Source organism: Lepidochelys olivacea, assembly GCF_965140295.1.
Source record: "Lepidochelys olivacea isolate rLepOli2 genome assembly, chromosome: 9".
NCBI lineage: Eukaryota > Metazoa > Chordata > Testudines > Cheloniidae > Lepidochelys > Lepidochelys olivacea.
In genome coordinates, this window is record NC_140419.1 from 34656350 (window position 1) to 34676209 (window position 19860).

Sequence of the window (19860 nt, forward strand, 5' to 3'; positions counted from 1 at the left end):
GGAGGGGGTTGGAGTGCGGGGAGGAGGAGGGGGTTGCGGGGCACAAGGTGCTAGACAGGGGGAACCCCCCCCCCACCTCCGATGGCCCCCCGCAAGCAGCTCCCTGTCCCTGCTGCTTCAAGTGGAGGCGCGGCCAGGTGGTTCAGCTCTGCAAGCAGGCACACTGCCTCCATCTACAGGCGCCGCCCCCTGCAGCTCCCATTGGCCGCAGTTCCTGGCCAATTGGCTGGGAGCTGCAAGGGCAGCGTGCCTGCAGAGCTGCCTGGCTGCGCCTCTGCCAGCAACAGCAGGGACGCAGAGCTGCTTGCGGGGGGCTGCCAGAGGTGAGCGCTCCCACGCGCATCTGACACCCCAAACCCCACACACACACACCCCCCAACCACCTGCCCCATGCCCCCTCCCGGACCCAAACTTCCTCCCAGAGCATGCCCCACAGCCCCTTCCATGACCCAGCCCCGTTCCGGCCCCGCACCAACCGCAATATAAACCTGACTTTCAGTGCAGATCAGAAATGCTGGTTTACAGAGCTTGCCAGTTGGTGAAGTGCTGGATAAAAGAGCTTTTACTGTAAGATGCTACAAAAGAGCAGTGAAAAAGCCAGTGAGTAGAAAGGGTTCAGTCATGTGTCACTATCATCCAGAAGTGACACAAGTGAGCCAGTTCCGATGTAACGTATTGCAGTTCCATAGCTGTACGTTTGCAACAAAGAGGGGGCCAAAAGCAGAGCTAAAGCTAACTGTACTACTTCAAATTCTATTAACCTATGGAATCCACCAGTTTCCACATATTAAGACAAACTTAAATCTAACAAGTGTTTAAGTTTAGTAGGAGTCTGTTACAGACCACTAAATCAGACTATAGAACCACACAACTGTTGTATCTATAATATATAGAAAGTAAAGTCTCATATTGTCAATACTAAAATATCCTTCTGAATTTCTGAAAATTATAGACAATTATATTTAGATTTCATTTGAGAGATAAATTCATCTTATAAATGAATGCGAGACGAGGGGTTTCCTTGGTTCAACTGAGCATGAATCCCAATTAGAATTAAAAAAAAAAAAACAAACTTAGAACTAGAAGGGAACTCAATAGGTCATTAGTCCACTGCAGTGAGGTAGGACTAAGTATTATCTAGACCATCACTGACAGGCGTTTGTCTAACACGTCTAAACCTGCAATAATGGAGATTTCATAACCTCCCTAGATCAGTGGTTCTCAAACTCCCCCCCACCCCCCAGACCACTTGAAAATTGCTGAGGGTCTCGGTGGACCACTCAATGATCTTTCCAAATGTTATTTGTACCGTTAGCTAACTATTGTAAAGCACTTGGTTAAAAGCGCTATATAAAAAAAACGGTAATTAACTTTTTTTGTTCTACAAATAAAAGCACACAATTCATATTTTAATATCAGTAGTCTTACCTTTCTAATGCAGTGGATGTGCCCTCTCCCCCCCAACGCGGCAGCCCCTGAGCTGAGGCTAGGAAGAAGGGGCGGAGGGGGGGCTCTCCCCAGCAGCCGCAGCCCTGGAACTGGGAAAAGTCGTCTCTTTCTCTGGCCACCGCAACCCTGCACGTCCCAAATTCCCTTCACCCCATCTTCTCACTCCACTGCCCCCTCCCGTCTACCCGCTATTTCCCCCACACACCAGGCCACCACCTCACCTTACCTGTGCATCTTCTCCAGGATCCAAGCACCAAATTAGCGGACCCATCCTTGTGCACCTCCACTAACTAGGCCCTTCATTCTCTTGTGTGCGGCTGCCCAGGCACACACCTTAGAGTGAACTATCCGCGGACCACCTGAATGGAGCTCGTGGACCACTGGTGGTCCATGGACCACAGATTGAGAACCACTGCCCTAGATAATTGGTTTGTGTTTAAATGCCGTTACAGTTAGGAAGTGTTTCCCTAATGCCTAACCCACAAACATAGTTTTAATTCCTGATTTAAGTACAAAATACAACTTTAACTATCAAGTCAAGACCAATGTTTTCACAACAAAGACATACTTGTTTTTTCACCATGGACACATCTTCTGTGACACTGAGCAAGCTAATAAGACTATTTTGGAGAGAGTTGGAAGTGGACAGCAAAAAAGATCACCTATTTGAATTAAACCTAGTTTGCACTGCAAGTTTCTTTTCTCCCACACCTTAATTACAAAAGCTGACAGGAGGTTGTTGGAGAGGAGCAATGCTATATATTTATCAGTCTTAGTCAAAATAAAGTATGATCTATACAGTTAGACTTCATCAGACAAATTCTGGAAACATCTTCTGAAGGTAACTGAATACCAGCTTTAAAAGTTTAATGCTGACAATAATAAGTATAAATTTTTCCACTATTTACATAATTTCCCTCTTCCAAAATAATATCTGAACCAAAATTAAGTGCCACTTTAATCTGCAGAATAAGAATCTGATGTTCCATCATTGCACAATGCATTTTAGATTTGAAATAACTGTCTCACTATACTACAAAGGAAGTACATTTTGAAACAATAGTGAAAAACAAAAATTAAAATTGGAACATAGGAAAAACTGTATCTGTTACTGTAGAGTATGAAACAGATGATGTGATAAATTGCATGAATAAAGCTCTACAGTAAATAATTCCAAACCACAACCACTGCAGTAGGTGTCAAAACTATATGAACTACAGTAATTTTAGGGTAATTTTGAATGAGACCATATGCAGAAGCTAACAGTTTAAAATCTTGCTCTACTACTAAGTTCTCTCTCTCATCACTGTTGAATTCCACATTAAAAATTATGTCTGTAGTAAGAAACAAGTTGGTTTGAATTATAGTTCCATTTTGACATGAATACTGAGTGAAACTTCTGAAAGACAATGAGACAGCAAGACTAAGGGCTTGTCTACACTGGCACTTTACAGTGCTCCAACTTTCTCGCTTAGCGGTGTGGGGGGGGAAAAAACACCCCTGTGCGCTGCAAGTGTCAGTGCTGTAAAGTGCCAGTGTAGACAGTGCACCAGTGCTGGAAGCCGTGCTCCCAGCACTGGTAGCTATGCCCCTCGAGAAGGTGGGTTTTATAGAGTCGCGACTACATAGCCACGTTAAAGTGCTGCCGCGGCAGTACTTTAACATTGCCAGTGAAGATGTGCCCTTAGAGAAACACCAGCAACAGTCCTAGCTATTAGACAAGTGTTACTTGTATCAGCATTAAGTATATTAACTCACTCTGCAAAGAAAGCATAAATTGGATATGGACAGGTTCTTACATAACTATTATGGCTTTTTCTTGATTCAGAATACACGATATATGAAGAAATTATAAGCCAAAATGAAAGTCTGAGACTAAGTTTATTTCAAACAAAATATTACAATTTTTGAAGACCCATTAATTGCTATTTACTCTATTTGTAAAAATAGTAGCCACTTCCTTAGGATTTTAAACACACATTGCATATTTAGAAACGCTGGGCAATGACTTTATTTTTACTTTATTAGAAGATTAACAAATTATATCAAAAGACTAAGAAGCTCTCCTTCAAAGGATATCTTTGTCTCTTCAGCTATTTGTATGTATGTGTAGCGTCTACCAGTGGTGGCTAGACAATTAGCAGCCCACATCCTGCAGTTTGACTTGCTGTGGGTGAATCCTTCCTCTTATTGTAGACTGGACTATAGACCTCAGTGGTCCATAAACAGAAGCACTAACTGGTGAGCTAGAAGGGATCCAAGTCACTTGCATCCCAACTGAAGTCACTTTTTGTATATCACATGTGCTCATGTTTATTTAAAATAGCCAGCTTGCCAATTAAAAATAGTACCGTTATGAGTAATTTAAATGTGCTATCAGTTTAAGCAGAAGGAACGTATCCAGTCATTAAGCTTATGTACAGCATATTCAAAACTATTTTAAGATAAGCACAGGTAATTTATTACTTTGAATTGGCTACTTTAGGAACCAAGTATACATCCAACTCTAAAGCCCATTCACATTTCCACAATCTGAGCTCACTTTTCAATTTTGAATGGCCTTCACACAAGTATACACATGTGAAGAGACATCTGAGCAAAACACAATGAAAAGAAAAGGAAAAGCAAGATTAATTAGGAGTCTAGTGGTATAAAAGACAGCTTATTCAAAGGAAATGCAGCATAGAACTAACTTGTTTGCTTTTTTTAAAGCTACCAGTGTTATACCAAGACACTTAGTTTGCAATTGCTATCTCCCCCCTTCCCCCCCCACTCACACACACACACACACTTCTTCATTCCCATTCAATATAAAGAGCTAGGTTATTTGGATTTCTGAATTCAATATACAAACCCAAGTCATCTAATGAAATAATATTTACTGCCTAAACACTGTCAAATTGCTTCCTTCCTTTAAAACTCAAAGCAGTAAACATCTGCACATGCAAAGCTTTATCCATCTCACTGAAGCCAATATGACTAAAGTTACACAGATGAGTTTACAAGATACCCTTTAAAACCAACTGCTCTTCAATGCTTCTGATTTCATTCACTTCTTTCTGGTGGGGATGGGGGTGAGGCAAAGGAAGATATGGAAGGCTGTTGGGTCCATTATTTGTACAGTACACGTGTAAGCACAGCAATTCATAAAGAATCAATTCTGTATTTCGGTACAGCAACCGGAAAACATTCTTGAAATTTCAACAGAGTTTCATTTCCAGTAACTTTGGACAGCTTAAAGATAAAGTTACCATTATCACATGAAAATTCTACCAAACTATCTCCTGTACTTTCCACAGTTTAAACTTTAATCCAGTCGAAGAAAACCAACTCATTTATATAAGCAAACTGTTTGACAGCCTGGAATTCCACAAATTCTGTCCTACCTCATCATGACCCTTCATGCATCACAATTTTATGAACTAAAATATGTATCAAATCAAAAACAATGATTTACCTTACTAGCAACAGGTACTTTGTCAGTATTTATTTTAGAATTAATCCTTCCATTATTTTGAGAAAAATAGTCATGAAAATGAGTAGTTTGCTTCCCTCCCTTCCAAACATCCCCCTAGTGTTGCTTAAAAATACGATTTCTATATTTTTAGTTTTTAAAATGCAAGTGATTTGAGACTCAATCTTGCAAGAGCTTGGACTAAATAGGGTCACACAACTATTCATATGAATACATGCTTGCAAGATCAGGCCCTAACTCCCCTAATCCACGTTATTAGTCTCGTATAATCATTTTCCAAGTGCTAAAATAATGACTTCTGGTACACCACAGTGTTAAGCAAACTCAGAAGACTAGTTAAAATTAAAGGATCAGCAGGGTAGTAAAACCCAGCCCAGAGAAGGGAAACCAGGCCGTTCTCCGGTTCAATCCCCCAGGGCAAACTAAGCGCCGTTGCTGGATACGTTCAAACAGCCTTGCGAGATCACCAACGGTTACCGGCCTTCGCACCGCCGCCCACCCCCCGCCAACGGAGGAGGAGAAGGAAGGGAACTTGCCCTCGCAAGAGAATCACCCACCCGAGGCAAACGCCCCAGGCGAGAGCCAGCCGGGACCCCCCTCTCCCGGCCCCGGCCCGCACTCACAGGATGCCGGAGCAGGAGGTGCACACGAAGCTGCCCACAGTCATGTCGGTGTAGGTGGGGCCGCGCTGGTCGCAGTCGAAGCACTTGCGGTTGGGCGGGAGGCTGCTCATCTCCCGCAGCAGCTTCAGGTGCTTCTCCTCCTGCTTCCGCTTGGCGCTCGCGGCCATCGCCCCGCCTGGGAGGCGAGAAGCCGGCAGGAGCCGGGCCCCGCACACACCGGGCGGCGGCACGCAGGGGCCCGGGGGTTGAGGGAAGGCGGCGGCGGGCCCCCCTCGGCCTCGGGGGGAGGCGGCGGCCGCGACGCGGGGAGGCGTCGGGACCAGGACCAGGCCCGCGCGCAACGGGGGAGCGGCGCCGAGGAGGCCAGGAGCGGAGCGGGGCCTGGGGCGGCTGAATAACGAGCTTAGGCGGAACCTGCGCGACACCTAGGCGTTGCGGGATCAGACAAGGAGAGCGGGCCCGAGGCGGGGGCCTGGGACGGCTGCGCCGAGTGCGGTGGCTGCCTGCAGCGCCCCCTGCCGGCTGGGGGGACGCGCAGCTCCCCGATATCAACCCGACAAAGGCGTGGCCACTGGGGCTCTTACCTGGAGTGGCCGAGGTGGGGAGGAAAGGCCAGGGAGGGGCGAGGGCGAAAAGGAGGGATTCGGATGGGTGTGTTAGAGGGAGGGTGTCTTCCGCCCGCCCACTTCCTGGATTCCCCAATAAGGCAGACCTAGAGCTAGCCCAAAAGGGGGTGGGAGGAGGAGGTTCCTGTGGACACTTGACCACAACTCAATCTTTTACATTTCCAAACCCCTTTTTCAGACTGTCAGCTTCTTGGCAAAGCATCAACAGTCAAAACATTGTGGCAGCCCCCCCCCACACACACACACACACGCAGTTTTCACAGGTTTGGCATTTTGATTAAATACCAACGTTTTCTGCAGCACTTTTCCCAAACGTATCATTTAGTTGAAACTCCAGTTTTCCATCAGAAAACAGTTTTGAAGGAAAAATTTCCACCAGTCAGCACTCCCCTGAATGCGACCAAGCCCTTGCTGACATACAACAGAGACAGGGCTCACAGAAAGTTTTTCAGGAATGTGAATGTCATTGTCATGTTTGCAGTGTTGTTGCTCTCAAATGAACTCCCACAGAAAAATTATAAAAGACAAAAGCACCATGTCGCTTGTGGGCAAACACTTTTCACAAAATGATCATTCCATATCTGAATCTCCGTCCTCAAGAAAAACCTGCATAATATGGTTAAAAGGTGAGCCTGGGAGCTTAACATTCATAACATTGCTAGACACGAACAATCATGGTTGTAAAAAAAACACTGGATTTATGGTGTATTAAAACAATCTGTAACCCGCTAAACCCCACTTTTTGTTAGACTGCAGAAGTGTTATCAGGTCACTTCACTTGCAAGTCTCTGTGCTAAATACTGTGCTAGAATATGTGCTAAATACTGATGCTAAACAATCTGTTCCACAGCCACTTGTATTTAGCTGTGACGCTGTGGCTACCTTTCCCAGACCGGAAGAACAACTCTGTGTATCTCAACACTTTTGTCTCTCTCACCAACAGAAGTTGGTCCAATGAACAATATTACCTCACCCACCTTGTCACTCTCATGCCATTTTCAGTCATTCAAAGGATTATAAAATGTTTGCCTTATTCAAATCTTATGTCTAAGCTTAATGCCAAAGTTAGTTGATTCTTGTCATATAAAGAAATAAGGGATACCAAAATGTGGGACTAGTAGAGTGGCACAAAATGAAAAACACATTTTGTTATGTACTAGAGCTGCCTGTTTTTCAGCTAGCTCTACTTTGTACAAACTTACGTATGCAAAGATTTTCAAATGTGTAGTGTGAATTCATGCTAGAGCTTTCCAGAGCAAGAGCAAATAATTTGGGTTTTTCAAAGTAATTCAGATTTTTCAAGCAGAAACTGAAGGAGGGAGCACATCTCCAGTGAGGAAGCTCTTTATAAGATATCTAGTTCATAACTTATATCAGCTGTAACTATTTAAGGTTTATAATCTAAAGAAATTTATGCCACCATATAAACATTTTAGCCCATCTGTAGGTCTCCAGGTGTCTAGAATGGTTCATGACAGTGAGTGCCAACCTCAGGGCAGACTGCCAAAAAGCAGGGCAGAGACCCAAACTGGTTGTGTGTTCTACAGTTAGACTTCATCAATCCAGTAACAAATGTGAACTCCTAAAGCACCATAATAATCTTACCAGGGAGTCACAGACAGTGCCAGGGATTTCCCTACGCCCCCCCCAAGGGGGTGTGTCTCCCCCCCCCCAGTTTTGTGAACTAGTTACATGCAGTGTTGCCAATTTAGAGATAGTTCGGAAATTTGAATTGAAATTGAAACATTAGTACACACTTTAAAAGCATATACAGTGTATGATAAAATACATGTATCTGAAAAAGTATAATAGATTTGAAAAGTATGAACATAGGCTAGCTTCCCTATACAGATGTTGTTTTTTATGACAGTGTCAGTGCATTCATTTCGGTGATGTTGGCCAACCTAATAATTTCAAATTATGATTTATAAGCAAAGTCTAAATGAGCTCTCCCTGACAGCTAGTGATGAGCTGGGGGCTGGAGGGAAAGGCTTCAGGACCAGATTGTATTTACATTCACACCTAATCTACCTAGGTATCCAAAACAGAGTGTTGCCCAAGTGATAGATTTTGGCTGGGGTTGGGTTACAAATCACCTGAATGCAGAGGTGGGAAGGTGTTATGAAATGTTGTTATTCTTATTGTATGAGTAAAGGACAGTAGAACTGTACTTAGCCTGTGCTGATTGAGGGCATCAAGAGAGAGAGAGAGAGGACAGGTATTTTGCTTGATGGTCTGCCTGAGTCACAAGTACTATTAGACCTGCCCCTCTCCACTGTTTAAAGACAGAGCTGATTTGGCTCCATAGATAGTCTTTGTTTTGTTAAGTGATCACTACAGCTGAAATCACTAATAATCAGGTCTGAGTGCTTTGACCTGCTGTGGGAGAGTGTTTCTATGGAAGAGATGGCCCAGTCTGCACTAGCAGCGAGGTTCCCCACTGAGACCTCAGCTAAAATCACTGAGAGCTGAGTGGAACCTCAAGAGACCAACTCGCAGAGGTCACAGTGGCAGGTGGCAGCAGAAGGTGACGGCACAGGGCCATTGGCAACAGAGCGATGGAGTGAACAGTAGCACAACGAACAACAGTGGCCAGAGCAAACAGTGAGCAGCTGGAGGAACGAGCAAGGTGCCTTCTTGCCACCCATCTGAGAAATGAAATCATGTGAAAGCACCTCTGAACTCTGAGTCCCCACTGCCCAAGGACAACACTGGTGAGTGTTAATAAGGTTGTTAAGAATGTTGGAGACACAACACAATTCATGTAAACAAACATGGCCTTGGCATCATAATTTCTATTTAAGCAAGAGATACCACACACTACAAACTGGAGGCCAATGTGAAGTGCATTGTCACTTGTTCATCCTGAAGTTGAACACTGGTTTGAACAAGACCAGCAAATGCTCACTATCTTTCCTCAAGAAACTCAACTGACGGGCTAGATGCATGTGGTGCAACAGTGAAAGACTCAACAGCTGAAAAAGTGAAGAACTCTCTCACCACAGTCAAAATATTTGCATACATGGCTGATGAATGCACCGATGCAAATGGTCATCAAGTATTAAGTCATTGTGTACATTATCTTGATTTCAGTGGTAGGCCAGTAGATGCATTTCTAGATGTTCAAGTTATAGAAGACAGATTGGCTGCATCTGTGACAACCCACATCTTAGAAGAGTTAAATGCTTGTCAATGGGACCCCAAACAGATGAATGCTTGTGCATTTGATGGAGCTGCAAACTTCTCTGGAAGACATGGTGGAGCACAAACTTTGCTCAGACAAAAGTGTAACCCTAGTCTCTCCTATACACACTGCAGAGGGCATCTACTCCAACTAGCGCTAGTATGAGCTGAAGACTCATCAAAAGACATTTAAAAAGCTATACATTTAATGTCTTTATTATATTCTTTTTTCAGCAAGAGTCCAAAAAGACTGAATATCTTGGAAAATATAGAAGATACACTGGGACTGAAGTTCAAATTAGTCCAACCTGGGAAAACCCTCTGGCTTTCTCATGAGCAATCCTTGGCTGTTGTCTTAAAATTACTCCAGCCATTATTACTGGCTTTGGAAAGCATCTACCAAGATGGGATGGATCTAAATAGTGAGGCTGGTAGATTACTTTTGCTACTACATTCAGAGAAGACTATTGCCATTCTCTCTCTTATAAGTCTACTGTTGAAACCACTTGGGTCATTAAACAATGCCATCCAGGCATCTGCTACAACAGTAGTAGCTCTTTGTCCAGCAATAGAAGCTACATTTGGATCAATCAGAGAGCTACCCATTGAAAAAGTACTGGAAGAAGCAAAGACTTCAGTCCAGAAGTTGACTAATGAGGGCATTTATATTGAATCCTTAAGTGAAGCAGACAAGGAGTGTTTAAGACAACTGAAAAAGTACACAGACTTGATTCTTAAAATATAGCTACAACAGCGACTTCTAGATTCTACTCAACCTCTATGTAGCTTTTACAGATCCCTATCTTATAAAACACCAACAGTTGAGTGGAGTGAGGCACTACCAGCCATGGGGCTGCCATGTGCTCAGGACAGAATAGAGAATTTGAACACAGAGTGGAATATCATATGACAAATTAATGAAGATTTGACTTCAACTTCTTTTTTATCATCACTAGTGGCTCGACCCGATCTTTATCCTATGTTTCCTGGGATGAAAGAAGTAGGAATTCATCTCTTGCTACTCCCAGTCACAACAGCTACAGTTCATTCTTTTTCATCATGGAATAGAATTTTGTATTTTGAAAGAAGTTGCCTTCTGCCTGATCATGTTGTTGCCGGCACAGAGTGCCCGAGGCAAGAAACAGCTGGGTTCGTTGCCCAGTATGCGTCGCGCCAATGACCACAACGGGGTGGAGAAGCAGAGAGATTTATTTGGAGCTCCAAATAGGGCTCAGGGAGACTGAGCTGTCTCAAATCCTGCAGCAGATTCCAGTATACATTTTATACCTTTGCCTACTTCACTACACAAGCTTAAGCAACTAATTACCTGTTGCCCCGTACAATACCGTAGCCAATCAGCTAAAGCAGCCAGTTGTATTTTTCCTCTGTAGCATTGCCCGAGCCTTGCCTTATTTGGTCCTATTTGTTACTAGTTTTTGCTAAACATTTCTGCCTTATCTATCTGTTTCCCAGGCCAAAGCTGGCCTTGGCTGGCAAGCCGTGTGCAAACCTGTCTGTGTGTTAGCTTCCTCAGAGTTATGCAGGATCACAGAGGGTTCAAGAAGCAAAGGGGCCTTGGTTTATCCGGGCGTAGAGCAGGAGGGCTTCATCGACACTCGTGGTCTTCCAACCTCCCGAGTTACCTAGTGTAGTGCCCAGTGTCCCCAACAATGTGAATGAACTAATGAGCATATCAGTTGAAGGAATGGAAGTACCAGACACACAAGAAGCCACCAAAGATGAATGCATTGCATTCAAGAAGTTCATTAACAGAGTTGTGCAAAATTATAACAAGAAACCAAGAAGGATGTAGATGTAGTGCTTCATAGAAGGCTTGAGTAGCCAACTTTAATTTGTGCGATGATTTAAAAAATCTAATAAAATGGTCATGAAACATTTTTCAGTTTTTACTATGGTGCCATAAAGCTCACCTTCACCCTCACGGTCTCACCCTTCATTGGCCCTGACCCTCCCCACTGTAAATTTGAACACACACACCCCCATTTCAATTCCTGGGGAAAACACTGGACAGTGCCCTTGGGCATTCCAGTCTATTTTGCCATCCAGACAAGCTGGACTTAGTGATAGTGGGTTTCTATACACCAAAGATCACAAAAGATTCAGGTAGCTCCCATTCCCAAGAGACCAGTCATTTACCCCACCTCATTTTGTATCATAGATTGCTCACCAAAGACAACTCTTGTAACCAATCCTGTAATAAACTAACTGGGGAGGGGAGGGGGGAAGAGAGTTATTACAAGGTTAAAGCAGGCAAACATATATACACAAATGAGTTGTAGTCTATGGTTTCCAAAAGATGGCAAAGTTGTAGTAATCTGTCAGCTCTGAATGTCTTTTAGAGCTAACCCAGGTTGACCCTGGGAATTGCTGTTTCTGTTTCCTAGCTCTGGTCAGAGTCCAAACAGCAAAGAGATAATAAAATTTCCTGTCAGCTACTTTTTATTTCCTCCTTCCACAATTCAAAGCTGATGGGAGGAGCCCTTTTGCACTTTGCTTCTTCAGGTGTGTGAAGGGACAATTAAAGTCTTTGTATTGTGATGTCCCACAACACCCATTTATTTTTGATAGCCTTCTTGATGACCAGGAGATGATCCATCTTAACAGGTTCACAGTTTCAGAACAAATATTTTTTACAGTTACACAGCAAAAACATAAATATTACATTAGAGCATGGGATAAAGATAGTGTGAAATTAATGCATGCAGCAACTTACACACATTTTATAAAGTCTGAACACATTGTTATAGGTTCAGTATCCGTCTTAGCCATACTAACACACAGGTGAAGCAGACTGGTTTCCAGCAAATAATATGTCAGTGCTTGGCTGAGGCCTAAAGCCTTGGCAAGAGCTGGCACCTGGTTTGTTGGCATTACATAGCCCTTTCAATTTTCCTTTCTTCCCCAAAGTATGACCATTCATGATTTTTTTTTTTTTTTACAACCAGAGACCAAAATTGACCTTTTCTAATACTAATAGAATGAGTTCAATAAAAACTCTGCCATTTTCAATCATCCATTGTACCTTTATAACTTTTTCTGATTACTAGATTTCCAAGATGATCCCTGCTTGATCTTCTCAAATTGCTTCAAGGAAATTATTCATTGACTATTTTAGAAAAGCTTAGTGAGCATTTTCTAAGTGATTTTTAGAAGAGAATTGTGTTTGTGAGAATATCATTGTAATAGATCTTTGTCTTTTTTGTTAAGTTCAGACATACACATTCTTCCCTTGCTAAATCTGGCTGCCCTTGATAAACCAAACACTTTTTTGATCGAAAGAAAAAAAATAGAACTGTTCCATAGAATTTGTTGATCTCCTGGAGGAGCTCTTGGTGCTCCTTCCCATATTGTACTGAAAGTGTATTTGGGCTTTGTAAATCTTCTTAAGGAATGCTTTTTAAGTGAGTACAGTATATTTGAAAGAAAGCAATTAGTGAATACATATCGCTATACTATGATTTAATTTACAAAATTGCTTAGTTGCTGTATCTCCATTTGATGAATATGAACATAACCTCATTCTTTTTGGAGGGTGATGTGATGCTGTATGATTGAAGATGACCATTTGTCATCATTGCAACCACTGTTGTACAATTGCACTAAAACTGAATCAAAGTACTGGTATGTCATGTAAGGTATAGTTAGAAAAGTTTTAATCTGCTAAGTATGATGATCCTGTTTATATGCATGTATCATCTTTGTATCTGAAGTTATGAATATTTGCTATGTATTTGTATCTCAGACATGTGTTTTGTTCTTGGTTGACACCCACAAGGTAGTTTTATATCTAGTCTAGTCAGCCCAGTGTTGATGAACCATTCAATTTTTGAGGGACCATTCAAGTGCTGATAGATGATTAAGGGAAATCAGCTCTTCAGGGAGTCTTCCTGCAGATGCCTTTGATAAAATGGATCCAATGGCTTCTTCTCTGATTCAGCAAGTATAAGGACATGTGATGAAGACATTTGATCTAAAATTCCATATTTTACCAGTAACTTTCCATCCTCATTTGACCCTAGACTCCGTCTTGGCCAATAACTTTCCATGGATATGGGATGAGCTATAAATTGCAAGCGAAGACATCACTCCTTTGTCTTCATTCTCTGGACTGTAACTTTCTATGGAAGCCTTGAACAAAGGACTGAATGACCCCCAAGCTGCAGAATTACCATGTCTGCTATGATCCTGACCTGCAAACTATAAAAATCAATTGTAATGTGTATGATTCCTTAACCATTTTATAACTCTCTTATTTTCATATCAGTAAACCTTCTTAGTTACTAAAGGATTGGCTAGAAGTGTGATTTTTGGGTAAGATCTGAGTGATATATTGACCTAGGAAAGTGACTGATCCTTTGGGATTGGAAGAACTTTACATATGACGAATCTGGTTTTCAGTAACCTCTCATCAGAAAGACCAGGTGTCAAAAGGGTTGAATTGCCTAGACTGTTTAGCTTCTTGTTAACCAGTGTGGTGATACAGAAGCTTATTTTGTTACTGGTTTGGTGAATTTAGAATAACCATAGGTTTGGGGTGTTTCTGCCTTACCTTTATCAGTATGTCCTGAGTTTGGCATTCGCAGCTCTACCCCACACCAGCCGCAGTCATGGGTGTAGTTAAGATCCAGCTATATTATGCATTTAGAGCCTAATTCCTCACTTCTGAAGCCAAGAATAATTTTAACATTGACTTTAGTGAAAGCAGGATCTGAACCTTAATATTTACCCCTGTGGTTTTGTTGAAGCAAGCAATCATGGCCAAGATCCTCACTTGATGTTATTTAGCATAGCTCTATTGACTTCAGTGGAGATTTTATAATGAATTTCAAGGAGTTGTGCTAATTTACATCAGTTGAGCACCTGGCCTCAAGTCTTAAATATTAAGCAAATATTGCACTGTCCTCCAATTTCTCTGCCTCTTATAATGAAAGCTTCTGATATGTATTGAAAAAATAATTAAAATTAACTACCATAATCTTATATACCTGCCTTTGCATTTCTAAAGCAAACATCTCTGTAATGTCTAGGCATAATTAATATATCTATCACACAATTAAGAGTACTGTTGTTCCAACCTTAAAAGAACCAAATGCTCTGCTCCTTTCCTTCTTCATTTTTCACTTCTCTCGGAAGGGTTATTATTCTCGTTACTTAGCAAATATGCGCAAAACTTCTACAGCTAACAGCAACTTTTAACTTTTTGCTTTCTATGAACTATGCTAATTCAGGAGGTTTTCAGGTTGCAGATGAACTTGCTTTTAATAAAAAAGGTTAAAAGCCAGCTGGACCATTGGCAAATGCTTTGGAATGCAACGATTAGCTGGCAATTAATTTCTAAAATCCTTTCTTTCTGCAGTACAGGTATTATGCATAACAAATTAGATGTTACTCCCATTATAGTCAAAGGCAGTTTTGTCATTGACTTTGATGGGATTGGTCCCAACTTTACTTTGAATGTTATGAGTATATTTGCATGATTGTCACATTAGAATGTTACACTTTCTTTGAGAGAAAGAATACAATTTTTATTAAAAACACGAAAGTTTAAGGCTAGCACGTGAAATCCAGCCCCTATTGAAGTCAGTGGCAAAACTCCCACTGACTTCACTGTGGCCAGGATTTCACCCTAGTCGGTCCATTTAACCATGGTTAACAGGTGCCAGAAGCTGGGAATGGGTGATAGGGAGTGGATCACTTGATGATTACCTGTTCTGTTCATTCCCTCTGGGGCACCTGGTATTGGCCACTGTCAGAAGACAGGATACTGGGCTAGATGGACCTTTGGTCTGACCCAGTATGGCCATTCTTATGTGGAGGTCTGGTCTACTCTACAGACTGACATCAATATAACTACATTGCTCAGAGGTGTGAAAAATGCGCATCGGAAAATCAGGCCACTTATATTGATTTAGGTACCTAACATTAGGCATTCAAGTTTTAAAATTATGACTCCGACAGACCATCTGTGACAGAGTGTAACCCTCTGTCACACACTGTAAACACAATTGTAATGTTTGTACAAGTGTGCCTCTAAGATATTTAAACTCGTAATTTCCTTATCAGTATGTCATAGAAAAATGCATGTAGCAGCATTACATGTGAAATTATAAACATAAGCTGAGATCATGACTAAAAGTATGTTTTCCAGAGAAGTCTGAGGAGTGGCCAAACCAGTTCCTCGGAGACAAAGGGCAAGCTGACACCTCAGCCAGGTATAAACCACCTCAGCCAGGTGTAAACCAGATGGACCATTATCTGCTAAGTGGATATTCTTTGGCAGGAAAGGAGGCAGAGGCAAAAATCTATATCTTAGCAAAGAATCAGCATGGAGTTTCCTTGCACACACACAGCTTGTTACCTTGTTTCTGGCTGGAAATGCTTCTCAAAGGGAAGACAGAACTATAAAAAGGGGAAGATACCCCTCTCTCTCCCTGCCCACTGCATTCACTACATCTGAAAAAACAAGGGAAGTGGCCATTAGGCTTTGGAGGAGGGGTCCTGACCTAAAGAGTTTGGCAGTAGCACTGCTAAAAGTATGTGGTGAGAGAACTCTGCTTTTAATCTAGTAGTTTTTTTAAGTTAGGCACCAGTAATTGTTTTATCTTTATTTTTCTTGTAACCATTTCTGACTTGTGTCTCATTGGTTGTACTCAAAAATCTCTCATTGTAGTTAATAAACTTGTTTTATCTAATCCAGTGTGTTCAAGTTGAAGTGTCTGGGTAATTTCATTTTGGGTAACAAATTGCATGCATATTATCCCCTTAAAGGAATAACAGGCTTAATATACCTGTACTGGCCAAGATGGGGTGGACAGTACAGGACACATTTCTAGAAGGACTGTCAATTAATCTCAGTTAACTCATACAATTAACTCAAAAAAAATTAATCACAATTACAGTTTTAATAGCACTGATGAACAACAGATTACCAATTGAAATTTAGCATATCTGGCACGTAAATATCTTGGAACACCGGGTACAAAAGTGCCATGCAAATGCCTGTTCTCAGTTTCTGGTGACATTGTAAATAAGAAGAGGGCAGCATTATCTCCTGTAAATGCAAACAAACTTGTTTGTCTTAGCAGTTGGCTGAACAAGAAGTAGGACTGAGTGGACTTGTAGGCTCTAAAGTTTTACATTATTTTGTTTTTGAGTGCAGTTATGTAACAAAAAAATCTACATTTGTAAATTGCACTTTTGCAACAAAGAGATTTTGCAACAAAGAATTTTGTAACAAAGAGATCGTACTACAGTACTTGTAGGAGGTGAATTAAGAAATGGTATTTTTTGTTTTTTTACAGTTCAAATACTTGTAATAAAAAATAAATATAAATTGAGCACTGTACACATTGTATTCCGTGCTGTAATTTAAAATCAATATATTTGAAAATGTAGAAGACATCTAAAAATATTTAAATAAATGATATTCTATTATTCTTTAATAGCGCAATCACACGATTAATCACAATTTTTTAAATCACTTGACAGCAGTAGTTTTTAGGGGAAAATCTGGGATTGGGAGTGTGTTGGTGGGTCATCCTCTGGTACTCTTTAGGGTGAATGGCTACAGCACACAGATATAGTTGGAGTGGCCGAACATGCTGGAGGCTGTTTGTGAGCAGTTCAGATTAGCAGCTACAACAACAAGGCATTGAAGCCTACCCCAGGTTACAGGGCAGGGGTCACACAGCTACTCATTGGTCTGGATTGTACCCTGCTATGTCACACCATTTTTTGGGCAGCATATATAAAACTTAATTCCAAGTTAATTCAAACCCTATTTCATCTCCCAACAATGGTGTGGAGATATATTATGGTGCCTTTAAACTGTATACTTGACAGAACTGAGCAATCAAATGAATATATTGCTGTAACTCTTACCCTTGCTCCCTTTTCCTGTTTCTGTTGTTTGTTCTGAAGACTTTGCAATCTAATGTTAGATGTGAGCAAAACAGAGTTCTTGCCTTTTTATTTTGTCCTCTCAAGTGCCAAGTGCTATGTAAATAATAAGAATAATCCCTAGGTTTCTCAGGCTCTACTTGTCTCCTGCACTTTCGCTTCATCAAATATCTTTTCTGTTCTCTTATCCTCAAACGTCCCCTTCCTACAGCCTCTTTGTCCCTATTTCTTCTGCAGTTTTCCTCTTTGTCGTCAGCTTTAGGCTCCTGCAATTGGGAACATGCTGGTCAGCTGTTCATTTTAAAAGTACTTCATCCTAGCTGCACCTGCGATGGCTTTTAAAATTATTCATAATAGCAATAGGTAAATTAGCAATTTCTTATGCCTATGAGTTTGATTTTTTTTTTAAACAAAAAGCAAAATTTAAAAACTAGTGCAGCCACAGGTCATCATTTCTGAAAGCCACATCTTTCATAATGCACAATATCAGTACATACTACAATTTACATTCTAAAGGAATACTTACCAAGAACAAAAGAAACAAAGATTCAAGAATGCACAGAGGCAATTATGAGATTAAGCAAATTCCCTGTGCTTGTCGCAAGAATTGAGCTCAATAACGCCCATTTTAAAGCAATTAACCCAGCAGGCTAAGTGACAAGGAAAACAATCATGCTGGAAGATTAATGGGCTATTAAAACCATCTTGTCTCACTACTGATGGGCCTACAAAATTAAGCCTGAGATTCGGTGTATAGGATCGGGGCCAACTGCTAGTGCCATATTTGCATTCTTTCAAAATGTTAGCAAAAATTACAGCAAGTCTCTCTGATAGGAAAGGTTGCTATTACACACCATGAAAAAGTCAAACAAAAGCATAATACGCTAAGTGGTCATGTCTGTTCCCATTTAAAGAGATGTGTTTACGTTTTTAAATTAATGTAAATATTTCAATGAATTATTAAAATGCAGGGAAGTCATGGTAACATTTCTAGAAATTAGCAACGTTGAACCTTATTTCAATCAAGAAAATGTAGCTATGGGAAACAGTCAAATAAAAATGGTTGAATTGAATACAGTATTTGTATTTAAGAATTTTTTTTAAATGTTTCCCATGCACTGCCTTGAAATTAACCTAATGAAAGGGGAAATTATTTATAGCCCTGCGTTTCCCTATAAAAGTTCCTTGTAGGAAGCAAACTGCATTGTAGAGAGGAAGGAATAATCATCAATAATAATCAAAGTTTAATTTTCATTAATCCATAAGCAAACTTTGGCTAATTTTTTTAAAGCAAATTTTGAGTGCCTGTGCCAGGTGCTAGACTGACATGTCAGAAGACTGAAGAGCCCTGATTATTCACAGATGAAGTGTAGCGCAGACATCAGAATACTAGGGTTCCCAAATTTGCCCTACTAAAATATTAAAAAACCCATTCCAATAGAAATCACTTTTACCGATTGACAGGATAATTCATTTTCCATTTCTTTTCAATCCTTGGGTGCTAATTGTGATGGTGGGGTCACCATAGTGGGGTCACTCCATAGTGAATTGTTTTGAAACCTCCAATTTATTTCGCATAGGTCTCTTAAAAGCTGTCATGATTAAAAACTTCCAGTCTGAGCTGGATTTGAACTGTGAACTTTGGTCTTTCATTGTTCTGAATCATTCTGATGCAAAAGGGACAGGAAGAGAAAGATGGATCAGGAAAAGCAATTAACAGGAAGATATGAGAAGTGTTAGTTAATATAGGCCATCAGCTACTCCTAACATAGGTCAGCCCCTCTTCTAGCTCCGGGGTGTATAAAACAGACTCATAGATTTCCTTACCAATATGTAACGTATGGACATTATTTTGAATCTGGCCCTAAACCAAGAGAAAATATTACTTGACGGGATAAATGAATGAGCAAAAGAAAACTACCAAGAAACCACTACCGTGAACATGTACAAGGCCAAATGTGTCACCTGAGCTCACAGATGCAGTCACAGGCTAAGCCATTCAGAGCAGGAAGTGTTTTTCTGTTCAAACTACATGGGGTGCTTATTGTGAATATGTGAGTTTGTAAAAACACCAAAAGGAAAGAGCTAGGGAAAGCAGGGGACAAGGATTAAAAGACACATAAGTAACAGCTACCACGCTGAAATAAGTAACAAATCAGATCTTATTTCCAGATGATCTTACAAGGACTCATTTTAGATAGAGAGGCCTACAGCTGTCCTCTGCCCAGCCATGCAGGCAGGGCCGGCTCCAGGCACCAATGAAGGAAGCAGGTGCCTCGGGCAGCCAATAAAAAGGGGCGGCACTCCATCACTTATTGGGGCGGCACGTCCAGGTCTTCGGCGGCGCCGTCCTTCATTCCCTCCCTTCCACTTCGGCACCTCCAGCACCAGCGTCCTGGGGCAGGGAATCACTCCGGCCCCTCGGGAGTGGTGCGATCAACCAGGCCAGGGCCTGCCCCACCTGGGCTCCTTCAGGATCCACTTGCCTGGAGGGGCCCAGCCAAGCCCCCCACAGTGTCCCTTCCCCCGCGCCCCGAACTGGCAGAGACTGGCCAGGCTTCTGCATCGGTCCCAGGCAGCTCAG

General features: G+C 41.5%; 1 protein-coding gene across 7 annotated transcripts in view; it reads right to left on the reverse strand.

The window, feature by feature from the left end:
* Positions 1-5994, reverse strand: part of AGFG1 (ArfGAP with FG repeats 1) — a 68150-nt gene extending 62156 nt beyond the window's left edge. For 2 of the 7 annotated variants that reach the window (XM_084639770.1, XM_084639767.1), the window contains exon 1: positions 5548-5994. In XM_084639770.1, coding sequence (XP_084495896.1) covers positions 5548-5714 — 167 coding nt within the window. In that variant the 5' untranslated portion in view covers positions 5715-5994. Of the gene's footprint in view, positions 1-5460 lie in introns of all 7 variants that reach the window. The other 5 variants (XM_084639771.1, XM_084639768.1, XM_084639766.1 and 2 more) reach the window with 4 other exon arrangements.
* Positions 5995-19860: the final 13866 nt, after the last annotated feature.